The following is a 24569-nucleotide window of genomic DNA, read 5'->3' as shown; positions in this document are numbered from 1 at the left end:
AGAGAGTGATTATCTAATTGACTTGATGATAGCATGAAATTGCTGTGAAATTTTCCAAATGGATATGAATATGCAGGGTAAAAATTGATTGGTCTGTGCTTTTCAACTGTGTTATTTCAGCATACAGTGGTCTGGTAACATGCATTTGTAAAACAAGCAAGCAAAACCCAACATAGTATAAACATGCCTAAGTACCTGCATTTCAGTTTACATAGCAAATATATTTTATTTGTTGTGAATTTTTCCTTCCCAGATAGTATAGTACCTTCCTCCCTTGCTGGAGAGGAATCCACTTAGTCTTATGTACTTTGGTTCTACTGCTCTGCAAACATGATACACATAGAACCCACCCTCATGTTGACAATAAACAGGATTTAAAATCACTCTGCATGTTTGTTTATAGCAACCACATAAGAAGAGTTTATAAAAACAGCATCCTCTCAGCCATAATCTTTACTTACTCTGAAATGAAAGGCTGTTCAAGCAGACTATTAAAAAAGGGGAGGAGGACTTGTAGTGTTTATTTTTAGTGCTCTGTTGTCATTCCTTCAGTGCACAAATATTTTTCTAAAATTTTTACAGTCCATATTAGTATGCCTTACATTCACTCATGCATCTTTTATTTTCCACAGCAGGACTTTCTAGTTCACCAAATAAGGTTCTCAACAGCACATCAGATTTTTCAGACAGGGATCATATTAAGAGCTAAATTTAAAGAAGTTGTTATAGGAAGTTAGAGTTCAAAGCTGTCAATCAAGATCAGGTTACTCAAAAAGAGGAAAAACCTTACCAGAAACTATTTAAAAAGTCACAGGTGCAATTAATCTGGGAAGGCTCTGCTTTATCTTTTGGGGAAAATATAACCTCATCGTTGCAACTACTTCACAAATGTGCTGAGAATACATGGGAAATCCTGACTATTCAATTTGATTTAGATTTAAAAGTCTGAAGAAAGAATATTTGATCTAAACTTCAAACTGCAGCGCACATAACCATAACTATCTTATATTTTGCATTGATGTAAAAAAAACCCAGAAAAGTAGAATTCCCACTGATTTTGTGTGTGTGTGTGTGTGTGTGTGTGTGTGTTTGTGTGTATATAAACCGGCAGAACTGTCTTCCATCTGAAAAGCTTGTGGGCAATAGATTCAATGTTAGCTTTTCTTAAAAATGAAATATCGAATCCTAAAGGCTGTAAGATAATAAAATATATTTAAAATACAGTGTGTATTATGTATATATTATTTTTCTGGAGAGACAGTCTTCTGAACTGGCATCTATGCTTGCTTGCCTTCTCTCTGTTCTTCTCTTCCAGAATGTTTCTTTTCAGTTGAATGAATGTGATTGTTATGCTTCCCACACATTGACAGAGCAGCACGTAAATGATAAAAAAGTCTCTGAGAAGTGAAATTTCTTAGAAGGCCTATGAGCCAAGAAAATACTGTTCAACATCCATATGTTGTGAACATAGCAGATCTATTTGTGCAGTTTATATGGAACAGAAAAAGTTTTAAAGTAAAGTATTTACTGGAATTGTGTGAATTCTGGTTTTCATTTTATTTCTGAAAATGTGTAGGATGTTGTAGCTTCATACCACAGGACTTTGGATGTACATTCACTATTTTAATCATTGCATCTTACAGGAATATGTCATGAATATGCTTATGTTCAAAATGCAGTTTCTGAAATACTTCTTTAAAGGTCAGATTTAATTGGCATTTGAGTTTATGGCATCTTTAAAACTAGCCACAATTGTTAACAAGTTAAGGTTCAGTGTTCCTAGCAAGTACATTTTTATAAACTTATTTTTATTGCTCAGTATTTACATGAATTTGTAAAGCAATGAAATATAAAAGTTCTGTTCCTGGTGTTATAAAATGGAATTTCAATAGTCATTATTTTAACTACGCATAAATAGTTGATATTATACTTTTATATCTATGTACACAATGATGACATAAGTTGGTATACATGTGAGGATCCCCTTTGTGTAAGCCTTGAGTTCAATAATATCCTGGTATTAATGCATTCCACAACTTTTGCATGCATTGCATATTCATAAATCAGTAATTGAGGCTCAAACAAATGAAATATTTATGTATTCCCTTGAAGTGCTCATGTTATCATGATGCTTTCTATATGACAGTGTCTCTAAATGTGAGTAAAAAGGAAAATGGGGAAAAAAAATAATGTTTTTTTCTTTTAACTTGCTGGTTATCCGTTTTTGTTTTTAGGCAAATAATATCTGTTGATTTCCAATGGAGGTTTTTGTGATGCTGTTCTTCTTGGAGTTCCCAAGGACTACAGTTTACATAGTACTGAATACAGTTTTCACAGTTTTATGCATGTTGATAATGACCATAAGCATATGCAGTGTTTGAGGTTCTCTCTGTAATTCATAGGAACGTGTGGTTTCTACAACCCCAGTAGGAAGGATAATTTTCTCATGATTGACCTTTACAGTAAGGGTGTATCAATTATAAATATCTAGTATGTTTAATTCTGTTTCCCTTTTGGTGCTTAGTTTGGTTTTTTTTTTTAGGTTAATTTAGTAAAGTAAATTTCTCTCAGCAATTTTCTAATTGCTGTAAAGTGTATGATGAGGGAACTAAAGCAGAGAACAGTTTTTGAGGACTACTGTAGGTCTCTTGTTGACGCAGTGATGGGAGAGTCATTTAACAGTGTAATTGTTTCTTTGTTTTACTTTCATTTAAGGGTTAATATAATGGATTGATCTTAGTTATTACATGAAATTTAATTACTTGTAGAAGAAATCCTTTCAGAAAAACACTTTTGGTTGGTATGTTCCAAGAGGAGATTGTGTTAAGTCTTCTTTTCCAGAGTAAATAACTCATAATTCAACAGTACCTCTTTTTCCCAGGAGCAAGTAGATGTTGTTCCTGAAAGAGTAAGAAACTGTTTATAGAAGAGATGTCTTGAATTTTTTGTTGAGCTCTCTCTACATAGATATGTAATGTTGATTATTGATGTGGTTCATGGTTTTATTCTGAAAAAAGAGATCTATTATTAGGTATACGCCTGGATGCAGGTCATTTAAAGAAACAGCTGTACAGATGGAAAAAGTACTTTCCTTTAACTGGCTCTTGGCATATCTTTTCATATGCAGCTGATTGGGAAGCTTCTAGAAAGCAGAAACCATCACAACTAAATGAGTTTACATATATAAAAATTGTTTCACACATTAAAGTTGCTTAGCCTTGATAGGAAAAGTTGGCTTTGCTCTGCTTTTATGCATGTTATGTTTACTTTTCTTCTTGGGAATCAGTCTCTGCTTTTCTTTTATTAAAGCAGCAATTACCAGTATCAAAACCAGTAATCTGAGTCTTACTGTGCTGTCTGTACTGGACCACTCACTGCCAATATTTATGTTATCACTGACCTGTATTTCGAACTAAAATCAAGCAACTCGTATTTTTTCATAATATATATATATATCTCCCTATAAAAGAATGTTTGAATCTCTTACAGTTGTGTGATGGTGGTTTTTTACATGGTAAAAACTTTTGATGAGAGAGTTAGACTTAAAAATAGTAAAGGAAGCATCCATCACGGGGATGAAAAAAGAAAATCCTACCTTCTAGTTTTCCCCTCTCCAAAGAATTAGTACCATTTGGTTAATGGGCTTTCTTGGCTAAATAAACATTGTCTATGTAGATTTCAGCACCTTGTCACTTTAACCATTTATTATCACCAAGTGTTCCTAACTGGGCTACAGCTGCTGCCTGTCACACAAAAAAGGAAAAGGTGTTACCAAATGTAGCTTAATTAGTCCACACTTAAAATTCACACCTCATTTTATTAAACTACAGAAGCAGCAGTATTTTATGGGAGGATTCTGTCTTTAATTGGGATTCTTAGGCATAAATAGTTAGCTGTTCTGTTAATTCACGTGCATTAGTGTTTATTTTCATAATGGATTAAATGTAATTTAAATGGGGAGCAAATTTTACATTTGTTCACAAGTTGGGGATGGCAACATGGGATAAATATTAAGGATTTAGAGACCACTGTGAATAATACTATAGGAAGTCTGGAAGATATGTTGTACATAACTGATGGCAATTCTTCTGTGTGTGTTTGCAGCAGTGTTTTATGCAGTAGCCTAGGGAGTGCAAAATACCAGAGAGCCTTGTTTTCTATTCCCAAACTGAAACCTACTGCAGAGGAGCCGTACAAGCACAGTGTTTTGTGTAGGATGTATTTGCCAGCAAATGCCATAGGTGACCAGTTGTTCATTAAAACAGGTGGTTATTAGGGAAGCAGTGTGAGGATCCTCAAGGACCCCTGAGAGAGAAAGAGAGAAGAAACGTATGGTCGTTTTTGTCGGGTTTTTGCTGAATCGCTGTTTTATGATGAACCTAACCTTATTTAATGCTGTGAACCCCCAAGGAAAGAGTACACTTGTGGGCAGACCTTTTGCCTGCTGTCTCAAAGTTGTCTGCGTCTTTGTAACAATTGAATTCAGCCCACTCTGCTTAAACATGCCTGTATTCAATACAACTTGTTTAAATTACAGGCCTTTTTTTTTTTTTTTTTTCTCCACAAATGCCAAGTTTTGTCAAATACATTTCATTTTCAATTCTGTCATTGCAAGTGCCAAGAGCAGATCAGTTGTTTCCTTTCAGATTGTAATGAGGTAGGCATGTTTTATCTTGTTGCTGCCAAGATAGAATAATGGATTTCTTTTGTAGGTGGAACACCTAATTTGAAAACACTGTGGTTTGCCAAAGGACCTGATGTGGAAAAGCAGCGATATAGTACATTTCTGGCATGCTTTCACCTTCACGATGGGATGGAATATCTCCAAGGTCTAGAAGCACCTGTTGCAGCATTCTGTTGCTTGCTGGTCTATCTTATGATGCAGGTAACTGGGACAGTTGCTTTTTCTTCAGCTGTCATCCCTGATAGTTGTGATTGACTAATGAATTGTTTCTTGCTAGTCTGTGCTGGATTTTTCTCTTAATCTTTACCATAGGCATAGATGCTCAAGTATAATAATACTGCATTACAGTATTTTTAATTACTTCATTTAACATGTGTCATCCTGTTCAAGAAACACTTGTGTTTTTTAGTAGCTAATCATAACTTCCACATGCCCATGACAAAGCCCCTTGGGCAGTTTAACAAAGAGTATAAACTGAGGGATTTCCCCTGCGTTTGTGGTCCTATTTGTAAATTAAAGCTTCTCTTTTTGTGTTTCCTTTGTGTCAACCAAAGAAGACATTCCCTCAGGTGACTATGCAGTCTGTGCCAACAGACTATATAAATATTTAGTCAGCTGTCACTACTTTTTCACACCATCTTGCCAATCTACTCAGTTTCAAGCCAGAATTGAGGATATGGCTCTTCTCATTAAATTCTGAGTAATAGGTGATCATTAGGTAGCAGTTCTAATTCCAAGCATTTGCCAGCCTGCAGACTACCTTAATTGTAACATAAAGGAACACTAGGTGAAATAAAATATTGCTTCATTATTTACATTTCTCTTAGGTATTTAATATATTGTCTGTACTTGCCACTTTTCAAGTGTTGATCTCACAAGATTTTCCTCTTTGAGGATGAGAAAATTATAATGCCTTTATCAAATCTGATAAGCTCTGTTGTACTTTTCCTTACACTGCACTGCATTTTGTCTTTCGGTTTGTTTTTCTCTTAGACTTTGCTTCCCTCAATAACAGATTTATACTGGTATATGTTGCATGACGACAAGTTCTCCCTGCCTTTTCCTTTCTTCTTCCTTTTTACAAGTTTGCTCAAAGTCAATGCATTGAGGAAGTATGTATGGGAACTATACAAATTATCTATATAGCTCTTTTTTATTAATTATTATTTTTTGCATAGCAGAATATAAATGGAAAGTTTTTTAAAGATAAAATTTATTAAACATAATTTCATGGCTTGCAGTTTCAATTCAGCAAGATATGTATCATATACTAAGCTTTTAAATTCCTCTTAAGTGTTTTTTGTATTTGGATATGAAACCATAGTTTCATTTATCTGTTTTCAATCTTTCATTTATTTATTGTGATATCCTGTATAACCTTTCATAGTATGATTGCTAAATTATTTTGGAGGGGTTTCTTTAGTGGGATTAAGAAGAAGAGTAACAGGATAGAACACCTACAGAAATGTGGATTTACTGAGCCTTGATCACAGCAAAATTAATAAAGTGGAAAAAAAACCAGCTTGTTAGGGATTTGGTTTTCGGAACTTAGTATTTCAATGATGAATGCTAAAAACAAAGATGAAAACAGTTTTGCAGCTGATATTTTCAGTAAGAATAATAGCAGAGGACTTAGCAATAGCAATAGCAGAGGACATGCAATGGACTTAGTTTCATGGAATATTTTTCATGGCATTGCCAGCTTCTCAACACCTGTTCCATTTTCCTGAGTCTCTTCTGCCCTCTGAATTTCACTGATACCATCTACCTTGTGAACCAGACTAGGGAACTGATTTGGATTAAACTGTTTCTCACTGATGAGTTGTTTCATGTGTTGCTTAGTTGTCCATTTGTTTTCTTGGGTGTTTAAGAGGAAAATGTGAGAGCAAGCGTGCCAGCATCCATGTTTCAAGCTAGCCATACTGCTTCCATTTGTTTTATAGCTAAGAAAACAGTGCTTGTCTAACTGTGGCCTAATTCTTGTCTTTACTTAACACTTTAGCCTTACATTTATATTAGAGAAGGAGGGCAGAATTTTACCCCAAAGGTGATTTAAGATGAGCAACTGAAGGTTGCCTTGAAGCAGGCTAACATTATTTCCTTCAGCTCATGTAAGAGAGAAGTATACTTCTTAAAAATGTCATTACTTATCATCTAATCTGAGTTTTGCAGGAGCCAGCATACTGACCTACCCATCTGGCTTCCTCAAAATGCATGTGCAAGTATTTAATGAAAACTTAAGATGCAAGTTTGGGTTTTTTTCCAAACAATAAAAAAATGTGAAATAAACAAATCTTAGCAATGTAAAGAAAGTGTCATTTTGAAGAGTAATCTTTTCCATGAGGGTTCTTTTCAAATATCCTCCAAATTAAGAACAGAAATAGTGAAAAAATTACAAAATAATAGGTCTATCTTTAAAGTTGTTGAAATTCATTCATTCATTCAAATACCAAACTGTGGAGCCTGCAAAGAAAGGGGAAATTTTTCTTTCAAGCTCTTGCAGTTTTGGAAGAAATCTGACACTGGAACTACGACAACCTACCCACCTTGGTGACTGAATAAAATATTTCTCAAAAGAAGTGTTTTGGTATTTGTAAGTCTTTTGGCTTATCTGCTCTGTTAGAGGCATTTCCTTGCTGTTGTACTTGCAAGCAGTCTTGGACTTATTTTTCTTAGGACACAATTGTACAAGTATTAAGGGTTGTTTTGTGAGGAAAGTCACTTTTTCTGTTATTGCAATGCATACAATGTACAGGTTTAGTAAACCTCTCTTGTTGCCATCTACACAAAGGTGACATCTGACTTAAAATACAGGGTAAAGTAGGGCCATTATCAGATCTTAGCAGCCTGGTGGAGTTAATGAATACCAAGAAGCATTTAGAATGCTTGAAGTTTTTCTGATACCCCTCACATTGGTGTGCTTGATGCAAATTTTAACAGCGTTGTAGAAGGGAAAGTATTTTACAGTAGAACAAGCAGCAAGGTATGATTTAAAAAAGAATTCTCAGTAATGGCCAAATAATTTTTATCTTCAGCAGGAAAGAATGGGTCACTGTTCCTAAACAAAGTCATTCTAGATGTCTGCTTATTGTTTGGGGCTTTCTTGTTTGTTTTGTTGTTGTTTGGTTTTGGGTTTCTTGTGGGGTTTCTTTTTTTCTTTTCCTACTGATCTAAATTTTTTTTTATCCCCTTCATTTTTTTCTGTCACTTTTTGATTTTTAATAGCCTCAATAGAAACTCTTACCAGTTTGAAATGGGATGTACATAACATTCCCCAAAAATAAAGTAAGTGCAGAGTTTTAGGCAACCTTTTAACTACTGTAAGCCCACAATGCACATTTATGCACTTTGCAACAGAAACCTTCCCTCAAGTTCCAGCTGATAAAAGAATTGTAATGCTTTATGGATCTCACTTAGAGACCTCTTTATAGCCTCAACATTTGTAACAGATCTTTGGTCCTGGTGCACATGTATTATCTATAGTGTTCTTGGTAGAGGAAGCAAATGATCAGAAATGGACTGGTAATCTCAGGGAATCAGCCCAGCTGGTCTAGAGGCACTGTCTTTCTCCTGAGTTGATAATGTACCTCTGTAGAATCTCAGACTACTTTTTCACAACAGTAAATGCTTCCATTCTCCTTTTTCTTATAGAAGTATTAGAGCGAACTGTTAATGCAAAGTTAGGATTTTTCCTCATGTTTTTCCCCTTGAACATTTTAGGTTTAGTTTTCTTATAGTTTTGACTTCTTCCAGCTTAAGTATGCAGCCTAAAACCTTAAATGAATCCAAATATGATTTTTTTATATTTTAAAATTTAGCTTAAAGTGGGTAAGTGAAATATTTTAGATTATTTTAAAGGTTCCAACAGATAACCACGTAAACCTTTGAAAAAAATCCTAAGGGTGGTCGCGTCTGTGGTTCACTGAGGTGGTTTTCATTCTGAGTCTTGATTATAAAGAAATTTATATTTTTTTAACTATGCTTAGTGTTATGGAGATGAAGAAATTTCTTGTCATTAAGAAACTCCAAGGGAAGAGAAGGGAATACACGAAGGTGGGCATTTTGTTTGCTGAGTGGCAGTCCATGTGTACGCACTTTACACAGGTATTGGGGTATGTGCTTTGTTCAAGTTGTGAAAGTATTTTGTTCCATTTAAGTGTCTTCTTAGATGATATATTCATGGTGGTCATAATTTCATGAGGTTGTTGATTTATATTTGATGTGCTTGAGCAAGAGGAGTTGATTTTCAGAAAGTTCCTCTTCAGAGCTTTCAGATAATGTGTTATTTTTTCATCTGTTTTAGGTCAGTAGCCTCTCTATGGAGGACTTAAATGCATTTGTGGCACTCGTTCTCTGCCTCAAAGGGAAGTCAGCTGCTGAACTGGCAAGTTTGCAGGTATGGACTGGATTAATTGAATAGCAAAAAAATGTTAATGGTAACTGTGCGATAAATATCTGGGGGGGAAGTTCTTCTACACTAAGTTTTTTTCAGATACAAGAACTCGGTGTCGTGGTAAATATGTAGGCTTTTAATGTGCTACAGTTCATATGAATACTTACATTTGTTGATCAGATAAAAAAAGTAAACTACAAATGACATTGTCTGGTGATTGCAGTCCTCTCAGATTTTTTCCTGACTTGGCTTCCAGACTTCCAGCTGATGGAAAATTTGTAATGGTGAATCCTGTCGTGCACCATTGCTTCATTCTTTTTTTCTTGAGGATAGTGTTTGGGACATAATTTGTATGAAAATCACTGTATCACATAAGGTTTAGTACTACTACTTGTGGGAGAACATAAACATAACAGAAACTAAAGCAAAAAAAATGTCGTTACCTAATGTGGCCTAATGTAGTGAATATCTTTTGTATCACACTATTCCATAATTTTTCAGGAGTTCTTTTTAATATTTTTATATACTTTCTGCAATCTGGTTCTTTTTTTCATTTTCTGTCTTCTTGAATCCATACGTGGAAAAACAGGTTCCTAGTGGGTTATTGCAGTAGAAACATCTAAATAGTTGTTGTTGCATATCTAATTATACAAGAGTATTTTCAATTGTATTCAAAGTATTAGCAGCTTACAGCACAGAGTGCACATGTCAATGGCTGTTTGAGTTGTAGGCGTACTTAAAAGTAAGGGGGAAAGGGTTAGAAATGGTTGGAACCTTAACACATTTTCACTCTGAAAATCTTCGTCAGCTTTCCAGTAAGTTCTCTGTTACTTTGAAGAGTCCATGTTAAGAGTTGTAAAAGTGCTTTTTGTTGATTGTACTTTTTGTTGATTTTTGTTGATTGTGGTTGGTAACCCAACCACTCCCATTACTATCAATTCGTTCCTAGGGCACAGGAACCAAAATAACAAAACCAGTCTGATTCCCATTTCGTTATTTGGGGCATTATAACAGACAAAGTCCAGTCTCCTATGAATTTTTTCAGAATTGATCACAAATTTATTCTACAGCTGATCAAGTATTAGGTCTGTGTAACAAAAAAGAAGAAATGAGTTGAAAGCAATATGGAAAACAGCAAAAATGTAAGATTTATTTCTGTTGAAGACATTATTGCACAGTGTTGCACTAAACATTGAGTATATCATCATTTTATCAAGTCTGTAATGATAGTCATTCAGTAAAAGCATAAAGGAAGGCAAGAATAAGCAGGAAGTGTTGAAACAATTTGTTTATAAGTGCACTCACAGATACTATTTTGTAAATGTTTGAAGTGCTTGGAAGTTTATTCTGTTTGAATTAGATGTCTTTGCATGATTCATTTGTGTTGTGGTTCTATGAAATTATAAATCTGAGTGTTGTATCTGAACACATAATATTAATCCGTGTATACTGCTTATCAGCAGTCATTCTGCTAATTCAAAGCTGTTCACAAATTTTGTAAGTTTCCCAGATTGTGAATAGGGCATAACACTTTCAGAACTTTCCCCCATTGCTTTCAGATTAACCTCGCTTTCTGTGTTTTGGTGACCTGGATGTCCCAGAGGAGAATAGTTGCTGTTTCTCAGTTGGTTGTGTATCTCTGGCTTGTCGAGCTATATTAAGAGAAGATGTTACATTGTATTAATTGTCATAAAAATACTTCTTTTTCTTTATATATGTCACCTATAATTTTGTGGTAGCACCTGGATTAAGTTGAAGATTCATATGAGGTTAATCTCACTTCAGAAGAAGAGTAAAAAGTGGTTTATTTCTTGTTTCTGTGCTTCTGAAATGTGTGGAGATGAAGTTGATAATGTCCTTTGAAATTTGTTTTCGAAAGGCCAGAGATTAAACTAATAGAATAATATATATAAATATTCTAAAAATAATGATCAGTAAAGCAAGCTTTCTGAGCACTGTAATTCAAGCATCTCATTTTCATGATTCCATCCCAGAATAGCTTTAACTGGTTTTATTTATTACTATGTTTATTTGGTAGTTTTATAAAATTGAGTTATGCTGTTAAATTATTTTAATAATTAGTAAATATGGTACCAGTAGGTATTTAACAGCTTAATTTTCTATTTATTTGTGTTTAAAATTGAAGGATCCAAGTGCAGTTAATTACACTAACACATATCTGATTAGTATATTAGTTCTATAGTAGGAAAATAGAGGAATAGTCTGTTTACCATACGTGTTATTCTCCACTGAGAAGTTAAACTTGATCCCTAGAACTTAATAACTGAGCTTTCATGGAAGTTATGTTAAACTTAGTAAGCATCTGCAAAATTTTCAGTGTATGCTTACTCATTTGCAGTTTTGGACTTAACACTGCATTATTATTTTAAATGTAGGAAAAAATGTTTACTCCTTGTAGACAGTTCTGTGAAGAACATTGATTTGATAAAAAAGTTGTTCTGTTCCTACAAAGGAATCCATTAGCAAATATGTTTTAGCAAAAGAAAGCCAAGCTTCCACTGTGAAGTATGAGAGAAAATGTGAATAGAGCCTGTTCTCCTGATAAGGCTGAACAGTTCTCTTCATCCTCACTTTCAAATCTACTTTCTGATGTAGTATCCATATTTCATAGTTAATGAGATCAATAAACCTGCAAATTTATGAAACGTAAATGTTCATGGTTTGAATAAAGTGAGTTGAAGCCAGAAAAATCCGTAGTTTAAATCATGCTGAAAGAAAGTGGGCTGTGGACATACAACTAAAATTCACATTAAATAGTATTTTCTGACAATAACATAATGTATATACATGAAGATTTGATTAGTTTTCAAGACTGACGGTTTCGAAATACCAAAATGTATTTTTTCCCCCCGGGTTGCCCTGTGCCTCCCTTATATGGTAGATTAACATTCTGCTTTGCCCAGGCCTCCCATAGAGCTTATACATAAGGTCAGAATGAAATTTTAGACCCCAGGTTGCCTATTTCCCTCCTATTTTAAATTGGTGTGTGGTGCTGGCAAAAAGCCCAGAGAGCCATCAGTCTAACTTTGAGGCCATTGTTGAAGAACAGAGACACCAGCAGTCACGCTTGCAGTCGTGTTTCTTGTACTGTGCTGGCCCTGGTTGTTTACAAGTGCGATTATAGATCATCTTTACCTGTAATGAATGTAAAATACTGGCCAAACAGGACAGACCATAATGACTTATAAACACAAGAACATTTTTTCTAAGGTTTTTCTAAATACATGAATATAGGAGAAAATTGTATTGGAGGTGCAAAGCTGTGAGTCACATCTTTTCTGAAAGTCGTGGCCAAAGATGAGATGGAAAGATTCCGTTAAAAAGGAAATATACCTGGAAATTGGTAGATGAAATTTGGGTCCAATTAAATGCTTTTAAAAGTAAAATGTATGTCAGAGAATATGAACTCAAAAGTTAACAGCAGATGCATGGCTGGACATAAATATCACTGCTGGAATTTATGGCATTTGCAAGCTCTTTATAGCTTTGCCATAAAAAATAAAAATAAAAAATCCAGTTATGCCAGAATATCTGCTTTGGAGTAATTGCATCTTTTGTGCCACTTGTAAAAGGAACAGTTTGGCCATATATGCGGTATAAGAAAGTCAAGCACTGAAGTGTATTCCTTCAAGTTTTCAAATGCCTTCAGTTATTTAAAAAGTATTACTGATGCAAGATGAGCAGTCATTTTAGATCTTAAATGGTAAGCTCCAGAGAGTCTTTGCAATTTGATTGCACAAAATACGTGTTAAGTATTACTTAGAATCATAAAATCATAAAATCATAGCATGGGTTGGAAAGGATCGTCCTTTCCTTAAGATCATCCATTTCCATCCCTTCAGCCATGGTCAGGGACACCTTCCACTAGAACATGTTGCTCAAAGCCCCATCCAACCTAGCCTTGAACACTCCCAGGGATCGAACATTCACAGCCTCTTTGGGCAACCTGTTCCAGTGCCTCACCACTCTCACAGTAAGGAACTTCTTCCTTATATCTAACCTAAATCTCCCCTAGCTTTTGGAATGATAATAATAGAACAAATACTCAGCAAGCTAGTTAAATAGTTTGATGGGCAGAAATAGCTTTACCAAGAGTTGTAGTTCCATGGGATATTCAACTCTTTTGCATTGTACAATGCCATGGAAGCAAAATTAGCTTGGTAGTAGCATTATACTAATATTGCACAAGATTTTTTCTCTGAATATTTTTCTGAGGGATACTTAGCCGCATTCATGTAATAAAGCACAACGTTTTAGAGCAGTGTGTGGGTATCTTGGTTTGGGTCCCTCAAATTTCAGAAAGATTCTGCTAAATCTATTCTGTATTTTTAAACTTGATATCCTTTATTCCTTGCCTTGTGGACAGAAAAATGTAAATTATACCCAGATTCTGAACATTCCAGAATTTCAGTCTTCTGACCTAGATAAGATAGCCAAGATAAGTTTGTCAACACTGTTAGATGGGATACTTTTAAGACAGACTCCAAACAGCCTTTGTGAGTTATCTGTATTTTTCAAAATATAATTGCGTAAAAAAAATAAAAATCCTTTCTTCCCCAGGGAGTGTGTTTATTGTGTCTGTGTGACTGTTTCCTAATAAATATTTGCTTAAAGTCTAATTGGACTGGGTAAAACAGAAATTACAGGTAAGAATATTGTAAAGATCTCACAGATAAACCTCTCTTACATACTTAAGACCTGCTTCTGTGATGTACATTAGTATTAACTAAAGTGGAAATCAGGTGCATTGTGAATGCTTTATTAAGTCAGGATCCGTAATCCCACAACATCTGCATCTGTGAAAGGTGTTTTTAAAATGACAGGTGAGATTGTAACTGGCAGAGTGTTGGAAATGTCAGGGATCAAAAATCAGTGCAAATGCAATTATATCTTAGGAGCTGAAGTTACTCACTGCTTACAGCATTGCTGAAAGTCCCATCTCTACATTTGTGGCTATTTTCATAAGCATCTTTTGAAGTTCTGAAGAAATCCAAGTTTTCTTGGTCTTGTTGCATGGACAACTGTTCCTTTGCTGTCATTGGTTCGTAAATATATAAAAACTATTTTTTAGGCTTACATATTCAACTTCCAGACAAAATTGCTGTTCTGCCCCATTCTCCCCCATTTTTGTCTTTACCAAATTTGGTATATTTATTAGTATTGTTACAGTGTATTTCCCTGAACATTTTTTACAGTTGACATATACTCTGGTATCAGGATTCACATAACTCTATGAATTTTGTTATGTGTCACTGACACAAATACAAACCCCAGCATGACTAGATCAGCTCGTTTGCTTTCTGAGAAAAATGCATTCATTTAGTTGGATTCAGTTTGCTTATGGCAAAAATTTTGGGCAAGAGTTTGAGCAAGAGCCTTAAAGGAGAGGATTTCTATTCCTTTTGTGGAGGATGATGTTGCATTTTCCCTCAATAATTGTGTAAATTTGCTCTGCTTTTTTGTGAGTTTCCCCTTTTACTACCCTGTAGCTCATTATTAACAAGGTTTCAACAAGGAAATACCAGCAGTGTTTCAGTTATAAACACTTTTACAGTTTATATAGCATAAAGAATTTTTCAGGACGTTTCAGGTAAAAGACACTGGAATTTAAGATAACAAAATTACTGTTAATTTTTAATCCATACATAATAATATTGCAGGAAATGAAACATAATTATTTAATAGTGAGGATAATAAAGTGCTCCCAAAATGTTAAGCAAACTGACAGCTTTGAAAAAATCAGAGATCACTTATTATAGAGAGGAAAAATAAGAATAATTTCTGGTATCAGCTGACATTTTCCTGCCAAGTTTGTGTTGGTCAAAGTGTGTGTTTACTCCTGAGATAAGTAGTTTTCAATTCCTTGCGTATTGTATGTTAGAAGAATCAAGCAGTACCTGATGGTTGGAGGTGGTGTTTGCATGGTGTAGGTGGGGTTGCTCTCCATTAAATTTAAGGGGTGACCTGTATCCCCACAGGGCAGGCGACGTGCAGGGGCTGGAGCCAGAGCAGGGAAGGGAGCATGCCATCAGGAAGCGGAGGCACGCATGCACCTGCCTGTCATCTGCTCAGGGCTGCCTGCACCTGCCTCTGTGCCCCTGTCACGCCTGAGCAGGAATGTGAGCTGCACATCTGTCTTGACTTTCCCTGGAGAAGCAGATGGCTATGTGTAACTTCAGAGAAGCAAAAATGGTTTCTGAAATGACCTAATGAGCCATTTATAGGTGGATGGAGAAAGAAGATAAAACAAGCCTTTAGGCATATGATTACAGTGCTTTGTAGAATGTACAGGAATTTTTCAAATTGCCATAGTAGAAACGTTCATCTAGAAGATATGAGAAACAGCCAGGCTGACTAAGAACTGATTAGTTCTCTTTCTTTTCAAGTGTATTCTTGACTGACGTTATCATTGTCCAGGGGTTAAAAGTCAAAATGGTGTCCAGTTCCTATTTGTTGCTTTCTTTGTGGCTTTGGTCAAACTGTTCAGTTCTTCGTTGTGTGTTAGTTCTTACTTGTAACACTCATGCACCAGTACTTGCAATAATAGAAGTTCTGTAGCGAAAAGTGCTGTATAAATGTAATTTTTTTTTATACATTCTTAACATTAATATTGATGTCACGTGCATATTTTCTTCCCCTTCACCTCTTTTTTTTGGATTATTTCATTTGACATTCACTGAACAATAGCTGAGATGTAGTTAAAGTAGCTTTTTATAAAGAAATGGAACTGTGTTAGGAGGAAAGCGGTACATGTACATTGTAACATCTCCTACCAGCATTATATCTTAGCACCTCAAGACATCATTGCCCATTAAGACAATCCTATCCCAGTGTTGGAAACAAAACACAGGGATGATAAACACTAGCTGTGTAAAGGTGGTTGTGTGTTATTTCAAAAAGAATAATTAATGATTTATGGGGACATTTAGTTAATTGTTTAGGAATCTAATCAGATTGTTTATTGTCACTCCAGCACAGGCACATGTAGGAAGCATAAGCACATTAACAAGACAGGTATATTACATTTAGCTAGGCTGCTATATATTCCCTGATAGATAAAAGAAGAGACATTCAGTTCTTTGCCAAATAGAAAGTTATGTGTGTATTGGTTTTAGTAAAGGCAGTTAATGAATACCTAAGTATAATTTCCTATTTATCAGTAGTTTTCTATTTACTTTCTGCATATAAGACACAAAAATACATCTTGGCAGAAAACATTCTATGCTAGGACTGAAGTCCCATAAATTCCTACTAAAGTCAGTGAGAGCTTTGCTACTGAATCTCGTAAAAACAGGGCTGTGCCAATACACTTTTGTAAAACCATCCCTCAGTCTTCTCAGTGTTACTTACTTTTTAGCAAAATTATGGAATTGTTGTATGTTGTATTTGTACCCTGAAGCGCAATACAACAGAGGCATGCTTTGGTCTAGCAACAATGGCAAGCAATATTTTTCTATTATAGGAGACTAAATGCGCAGTGGTTCTGCAGGAAGTTTGTTTTGGCACAGCATCTTGTGCCAAAAAAAAAAAAAAAATAAAAAATGGGTACCTTTTGTTTTAAAATGGCTGTGGATCAGTTCCTGGGGCTGCAATGTCAGTAAATGCTTGTTTCATCAGCAAAGTGCCTGCAGAGTCCAGTGCTGGCTTAAGTGCTGCCATCCCAAAGTTTGGCTGATTACAGAGCGTGCATTTTCTTTTAAACAGCATTCTTCATTTTAAGTACACCTTTAAAAATGGCTGTTACTCTCACATATACCAATTCCCTGTTTGTATCAATTTGCTCTGATAGAGTGCTGATACAAGGAAATGTAGAATATTACACATAAGTAATGATATTTTCTTTAAAACCTTTATTTGTAGTTAGTTCTTGAATGGCTCAGAAAACCATCTGTATGTAATAGCTGTGTGCACCAAACAGGGATTCTCTGATTTCACTGTATGTGTTCATCTGAACGATAACATAGAGTTGATGTTCTTATGCCAAAAGATAGCAGCTTTCAAGTATGGCAGTTTTCCCTTCCAAAAGAAATAGGTATCTTGCAAGTGGTACTCTCACAACCTAATTACAGATCAGTTGTTTGTGTCTTGAACATACCTGATCACAGATTGCAGGTTGGCAGTTCTTTTCATAGGTCATCTGTGTTACTACTTTATTGATTCATGTTTGATTTGTCTTGGAACTCGAGATTGTTGTGAAATAGAAGCATACTGGTTCTTTTCTTCCTCAACTTGTGGACTTAACAGCTAGAAAACTGCTTAGCCAAAACTGTTTACCTTGGACCATATCACTTCAAAAGGTGAACTGTAGTATCAACAATCTTATTGTGCAGCTGCTTTGCAGTACAAAGAAACCTGAGAAGGAAAACCAAAACCAACAAACAACAAAGCCTATATTGCAAACAGTATTTGTTCTCCTGGATTTCTCTGTGCTAACCATCTTCACACAATGACGGTTTTATTTGAAGAGCCATGATAATATACCAGCCATGACATCAGTAACAGTCATCATAATGTTTCTGGAAGGTTCAGATATATTAAATTTTGCCTAATGTAGTTCTGCTGAGGTTCGCTGGATCAGGCTCTTAAAAAGTATATACTCAAAACAGGTTGAGAAAGGGAATGGTCATACATTAGGACAATTATATAGATCTTGAACAGCTACTCTGATTCTGGGGAGGAAAAAAACCTCATTTTTAAGCTTGCTTAATTAAACCTTGGACAGTTTTAGTAATGAACTCCCATCTATCAAAATTTCTTTGTAGTCATAATGATGTCTTATTCCACAGCAGTGGTTTCATGGTACGCTATAAAAAATGTCCACAAGATAGTCCACCAGATAGCAGCACGCTGAGCAGTGGCACGCCTAACCAGCTACCATTTGCCAGTATAATCTGCGGCTGTGAAAGGGCACACTGCATTAGCAAACGTAGCCAAGTATGGTCTGCTGAGTAGTTGTGTTGGTGCAAGGTTGTGTTGGTGGCAGGGTTTTTGCTCCCAAAACTTTTTTCCATGGATGAGTCCTGTAATTAAGGAGAAGGAAAGGGCTGAGCTAAGGTGTGGATAAGGACTTTAAATCAGGAGTATGGTCAATTTGCAGGTAGTGGCAAATGAAGCCCCTCATTTTAAAGATTTTGGTAAAGGAGCTAATCACTGTAGAGTAGAATACAGAAATATATATAGTGAGTGTCAGAAAGTAAAGGAGTGTGTTGTAGTTTAACACTGGCAGAGCATGGGAAATTGAAAAGTTGTTGACTTAGGGTACTTAGCAACAACTAAAACATCGGTGTGTTATCAGCATTATTCTTAGACTAAAGCAAAAATACAGCACTGCACCAACTACTAAGAAAATTAACTCTATCCCAGCCAAAACCAGGACAGAGCGGAATAAGTTTGATATGTGGGGGCTTACAATGGAAAGTTACTGGTAATAAGAGAGGGAAGTGACCTTTTGCAAGCATTTGAAGTTATTCTCTATGTCCCCTAATAACTCTTAATATGTTGGCTAATTTCAGCCACATTTGACAGAGATGTAGGAGTCTCTGAGAGAAGTAAGTTACTGCCGGTTGTTTTAAATAGACAGCTGGGGATAAGGAGAAGACGCTTTAAATTGCCTAACAGGAGGAACCTTTAATGTGTCATCATGTTATTAGGGCATCCATGTGAGAGGGAGACATTGCTACAGGCATGGGAAAAAAATTCAGATAATTACTGAACCATTTCAGATGCAGTTCCTGGTTCAGCCATACCAGGAGTCTGTTAGCACTTTGTCTTTCATCGGGGACAAACTTTATTAGCTGCAAGGCAGATGGAGCTACCGGTACTTCCCCCTCTCATAATTCCAGAACATTGAACTATGTTTTGGCGAAAAACAAAAAATGAAAAAGAAAATGTGATCTTAAGAGTTTTCAGAGTCCCAAACAAATTAAATGTATTTTGCTACCAAATAAATTCAGTATTATCTATATGAAAGAAGGGTAAGGAGGTTCAAAGGTTTGTCACCAAAAACACAAGCATGTATTTAAGGCAGTAAAAATTAAAATCCTAATGAATCCATTCAGTTTTATAGAAGGGACAAATGGCTGCTGGCTGGGCTACAGTCAGATGTTAGACTGATGACTGTAGCTCAAAATTTATGCAAATGTTCTGTAAATATCCCATGTATTATCTACTGTAATTAGCCCAGTAATCATTTAGATCAGAGGCAGGCAGTTGTGGCTAAAGAAAGAAAGATAATGTTATTTTAATCTTTTTTTGCAGGTGCTAGTGTGGTGTCTAATACATAACTGTGCACAAATAAGCTGAAGGGACTAAACTTTTTAACTGGTGACACTTATCATCAGAGAAATGTCATTTATGCTGGGGTTCATTGTAGATATGATTAAGAGCTCTGATAAAGGCTGGTATTTTTGAAAACCAAACAAGAAATGAGAAGCAGGCTTTTTAGAACTGAAGGAGATTTTTATCTGCTTGCAGATTGGTTAGCAGTAGTACTTCTGTGTTGTTACTTTTGAGGGTGCTAAAGGTAAAAGAAATTTGTAAGCTTTTTTTAGGACGACTACTTTGGAGTTTTTGGCTTAATATAAATAACAGTGTTGTTCCACAGAGAGGTATCATTTTACATCAAACTCCTGATAAAATCCAGTCAATAAACTTTCCTCAACATATAAATACTAAACAGTTGGGTTCTTTACTGGTAAATATTTACTGCAAAGCCTTAGAAGTGTTTAAAAACTGGTTTATCTAGTTTCTGTTGCAGCAGATGCCCTCATAGGATCTCTTTTCAATCCTCATTTTCCTTCACACACACCTTGCTTAAGCAGGAAGAGCTTAATTTAAGCTGTAATCTTTTATCAGGATAAACCTTAGTTGTGTTTTCAAAATACTGGTGCTCTTCTCCCCACTCAATTTGCCAGGTCAAGGAAGCAGGTGATGTACTACACTCCCAGCAGCCTATTGCTTAAAGCTGATTGATGCCAAGTAAATGTACTGTTTCACCAGCCCATCTCTGTAGGATAACAGTCCTTCGGCTTACTACCGTTGCACTACTTTAGGTTACCTTTGCTGAAGAACAAAGCATATAGCTCCAGTGCACAACATCGTTTGACAACTCACACCAGGAATTTGGTGGGGGGTGAGGGATTGGAACTAGATGTTCTTGAGATCCTTTCCAGTCCAAACCATTCTGTGATTCTTTGTTTCTATATTAATGGCTGAAGGCAGGAAGATTTGGAATACAAGAAAGCAGTCTGTATTTTGGTTGAAAGAATCTTTTATTGATACTTTCTATTACAGTGAATTTAACTTTAGTGAAGTTGTCATCAGTTGACAGTTTTTATATTTGGAGCACAGTGTGTCTTACCTCTCCCAGGCAAAGCTAAGCCTTACTGTTTTAATGACAAGTTCCTGAGATAGGATCTACCTGCTGCCTCTATTGCTCAAGCATAAACTGCCTATGGTTAAATATTTGATCATTTAAAATACAGGTGGGTTTGGGGAGGTAATGTAAGAAGTAGTATACTGATAATAAACTAACTGAGTTCAAATGAATTTAAAATAAACTGGTTAAACTAGAGAAGTATTCAGATTATTGCTTGGGTCAGCTTCCATTGATTTTTAATTATTGTTCTTCAGTTTATTAATTTTAATAAGAAATTAGCAAATAATACCCTGTCCTTAAGTGTTGTGTTTTGTAACAGAGGGTGGCTGGGCTGAGGAAGGGGGGAGTAGGATAAAAATGCCTTATGTAATTTTAAAGTTATTTTAAAATTTGTATTTCAAAATGTTAGTCATAGTCATATCTTCAATATTCAGCTCAACCACAGGCAGAAGGCGACAGGGAAAAAATGCATAAAACCAACTTTCACCTAAGTAACAGTTATTAATCCAAGTTTTTTTCATTGATAAAGTGTGTCCCTAGAATGTTGTTGAAAATCTTACTAAGAGAACCAGTTTTAAAGTGAATGTGTTCAGTGCATCAAGGTATGGATGATGTGTGAAGTAGCAGAAGTAAAGAACTGTAAAATTATTGTCATATATTTACCTTTCTCCTTGGTTTCTAGAAATGAAGATAGTGAGGTAGCTTTGCCAGTGGGTATGGTTCTGGCCTTCATCTGTGTCTGCTGACAGTTTAGATACTTGCCCTCCCATTTCAACTGTGGTAGAATCTATTAATCCTTTAACAGAATTTGAACCCTCTGAACTCCCTACTGTAGAGTGGTGAAGTTGCGGGGTTTTTTAGTATGTTCCTGAAAGGAGGTTGTGCATCTTTCAAAATGCATAGGATAAAGTTTACACCTCTATCAAAAAATCATTTGTGAATCCACAAAGTCTTGGAGGACCAGTAGTATTGCCTTAAAGCATAAAGGTATTTTAACATCCTGATTTTTTTATTATTATTATTATAGTTAGATGTAATTTGACCTTGAAATTCATGTTTTGCATACAAGATCTACGTATTTTCTTCCTGTAAGTAAAATCTCTTCAGCAGGATATACAGTCTCTGGGTCTAGATTTGCCAACTGCTCCTGGAGCGAACACTTTCCTTCTTGCAAAGTCTCCTTCTGCAGTTAGGGAGAATGCAGTTCAGCCTGAACTTGTGGTCGACAAGCCAAAGCCTTGTGTTTCTAGAGCAGAAAAAGGTATGATATGTCTATGAGGATGGCTCTGCTAGCAAAGACATTTCTCAGATTGATAGGATAAAAACCAGATATATTAGTGATGTGCGTGCTGCAGCCCTTCTCTCGCTCTTTTCAAGTGGGCTTTACCCAGTTCAGTTCAAGCCTTCTGTGCACAGTGTCACTAACCTCTGCTTCAGTGATACTAGAGAGGACTGTGAAGTTTGAGTTCTCTTCTCAGTCTTCAGTTAATGTTGGAAAATAGGAAAAGTAATCTTTTTCCCCAAATGCTAAGAGGATGGGGAGCTGCTGCTGTACAATCAGCAGCAGGGGCACAGCGCAGGCAGCTGGTGCAGGAGGAGCAGTTCTCACGCACTCCCTTGTCTCTCTCTCTCACAAATGTCATCAGCTGGTGGTAAGAGTAGCAGCAGCAGGATCACAGGGGTATATCTCACATGATTCACTGGGGTCCTGAGTTTATAAAAATAGTAGAAAGAACAGACACAATTTCCACTAAGAAGTAATCTCTAGGGTGTAATGCCCTGGAAGGCAAGCCTTCTTTTCTTTCGGAATTTTCCACTTCTCATCGTGACGTCTTTGCATCGCAGACACCAAGCAGTTGTGAGCATTCCCATGGCAAAGCAAGTCTGTGGTTTGCCATGTGCACAGACTCATTGTTATAGACTCACTGTGCTTTCGTTTTCTTTGCTTTTCATTGCCAGACGTGGAAAATAGAAACTGTCCTTTAGTGAATGTATTTCCCGTCTTATTAAAATAAAGAAATCATTGTTCATAGTTCTTGCCTTGGTCTTGCTAATATTCATTTCCATTGAAAAACAAGCCTTACCTGATAACCACTCCCCCACACGTGACACTTTAATGCTTTAGGAAAGTTCTGGATTGATATCCCTAGACAGTGAAGCCTTCTACCTGTAAAACCTGTCACCAGCAACATCACTCTATCTTCTTAATCAGTATGTCTCAAGTGTAGTTGAAAAGATCAGTGTTTCAGATTCTCATTTGTGCACTTGTTCTGCAAAACCGCATGCATTTATTTTGCACTAACTTGAATAACGTTACTGGAGAAAGTTGCGTTAATCACATATTTGGGTTGGTTCTGTGCTTAGCTTTATAATAAAGATATGAAAGCTTTATTTTAAGATTTGTGGTCCAGATGGCATTCAACATTCACATATAGTATTAGTAATCTGTTCTAACAGCTGTTTTACGTCCTTGGAACCAGTGGGATTAAAAAGGGCAGTATAAGCATCTTTGCCAATAAATGATAAAAAAGTATGAATTAACAGTCATGTGGGTCACAGCCATTATATTAGAAGATGGGAAATTGCTTGCTGCAGATGACAGCATTTACTCTTTTCAACAGCTTAAATATTTAATTATTCTTCATCAAAGTTTGTTTTCAGCAATTAAATCTTTTGATGTTATGCGTACTTGCTGATAATTCAGTGACAGAAGATACTGATTTGTTTGACACGAAATTTCAGTCTGGTTTTGTACTGATCTATAACAAAGAGGCTACTGGTGGTATAAATCATATTGATATGAGTTTGGTCAAGTTTGATTCAGTGTTGGTGTGCTGCTGTTGCTGGCCCCTACTGCTAATTGTAGCTTGACATCCATTTTCCTTGTAGCTTAATAGGAAAGCTGTACTGCTTGTCAAAATCCTCTATTTTATTGAAGTTATTTGATGTTCAGTTTATTGTTGCATTGTGAACAAGACCAGGATGCGTAAATTCTGAGAGAGTTCCCTAGCTGGATTAGTTAACAAAAAAAAAAAGGGGGGGGGGAGAATTCTGAGGATTCCCAGCAGTTCTTTCTCTTTGCATTTCCTGCTTGTAAAGTTTCACTGTGTGATCACAAACCAATCAGATTCCATTTTAAAGCTTGTAATGATGTGGACTCATTTCCTTAGCAGGTCTTAAGGTTTGATCAGAAACAGTCTGGCTAGTGCAACATAAGAATCTTTCAGATGCAACGTGGTAACTGGCTGTGTGTGCTCTTGCAGTCTACTTTAGTACCAGTAATATTGGCTCACTTAAACCTCATTCCTCTTTCAAGTACCTTTCAGCATTGTTAAATGGTTTTCAAAGGCCTGCTTTGCTTGCCAGAGCAAGAGAGTTATGAGTGTGCATGTAGTTACTAGTGTCAGCCAGCAAAATGACAGCTTACATCTGGAGACAGTAACTTCCTGAAACTCAATAGCCTGATCCCATACTGAAAATACTTTTGTTTTAAAGGATGGGGAGAAGAAGGTCACTTTTACTCAAGTATGAAGTGTCATGGTCAGAAAACGAATAGGCCTTTCGTATTCTAAGTGGATGCACAAATTAGCTTACATTGTCTACATTTATCTGGATGTCAGTGGTTGTCTTCAGTTATCTGTATTAGGTGAATTTCAAGTATTGAGTGTTGTGTTGGGTCAGTGCCCTGGTGGCCAGCTTGTTGCCTTTCCAGGAATCACTAGAAGCAGAAATTCTTCCCAGAGAGCTCTTAACCACCCTTCCTGGTATCTTTTGCCTGCATTGTCATCTCTAGGTCCTCTTTGCTTTTGCACAGTGGAAAAAACATCCAGTGGAAGTACACCTCATATCTTCAAGTCACCTTAAGAGAACCCTACTGCCCCTTGCCTGTGGTTAGTGGGAGCCCTCTCACAGAAGCCAGTTTCACATAGTCAAATTATACAACAGACTTCAGCTCATTTAATAATACAGAAAACCTAAGTCCTTGACCAGGGTCTAGCTATATTCTCCAAATAATTTATTGTTTGTCTCTTTTGGTGCAAGCTTTGTAGCTCCATGATGGTAGCAAAGATTTCCTGATTTTATGCAGGCCTTAG

At 36.1% G+C, this 24569-nt stretch overlaps 1 protein-coding gene across 5 annotated transcripts in view; it reads left to right on the top strand.

The window, feature by feature from the left end:
* Positions 1-24569, top strand: part of FAM120B (family with sequence similarity 120 member B) — a 52748-nt gene that overhangs the window by 15479 nt on the left and 12700 nt on the right. For 4 of the 5 annotated variants that reach the window (XM_061471330.1, XM_061471333.1, XM_061471331.1 and 1 more), the window contains 2 exons: positions 4713-4885; positions 8988-9080. In XM_061471330.1, the coding sequence (XP_061327314.1) occupies positions 4713-4885; positions 8988-9080 (266 nt within the window). The remainder of the gene's footprint in view (positions 1-4712; positions 4886-8987; positions 9081-24569) is intronic. The other variant, XM_061471332.1, reaches the window with a different exon arrangement.

This window comes from Pezoporus flaviventris, unplaced genomic scaffold, assembly GCF_033815535.1.
Source record: "Pezoporus flaviventris isolate CSIRO_AGI_PZ_B2104156 unplaced genomic scaffold, CSIRO_AGI_Pfla_v1 ptg000066l, whole genome shotgun sequence".
NCBI classification, from domain to species: domain Eukaryota; kingdom Metazoa; phylum Chordata; class Aves; order Psittaciformes; family Psittacidae; genus Pezoporus; species Pezoporus flaviventris.
The sequence above is the reverse complement of the archived record's forward strand: the minus strand, read 5'-3'. Positions and strand labels throughout refer to the sequence as shown.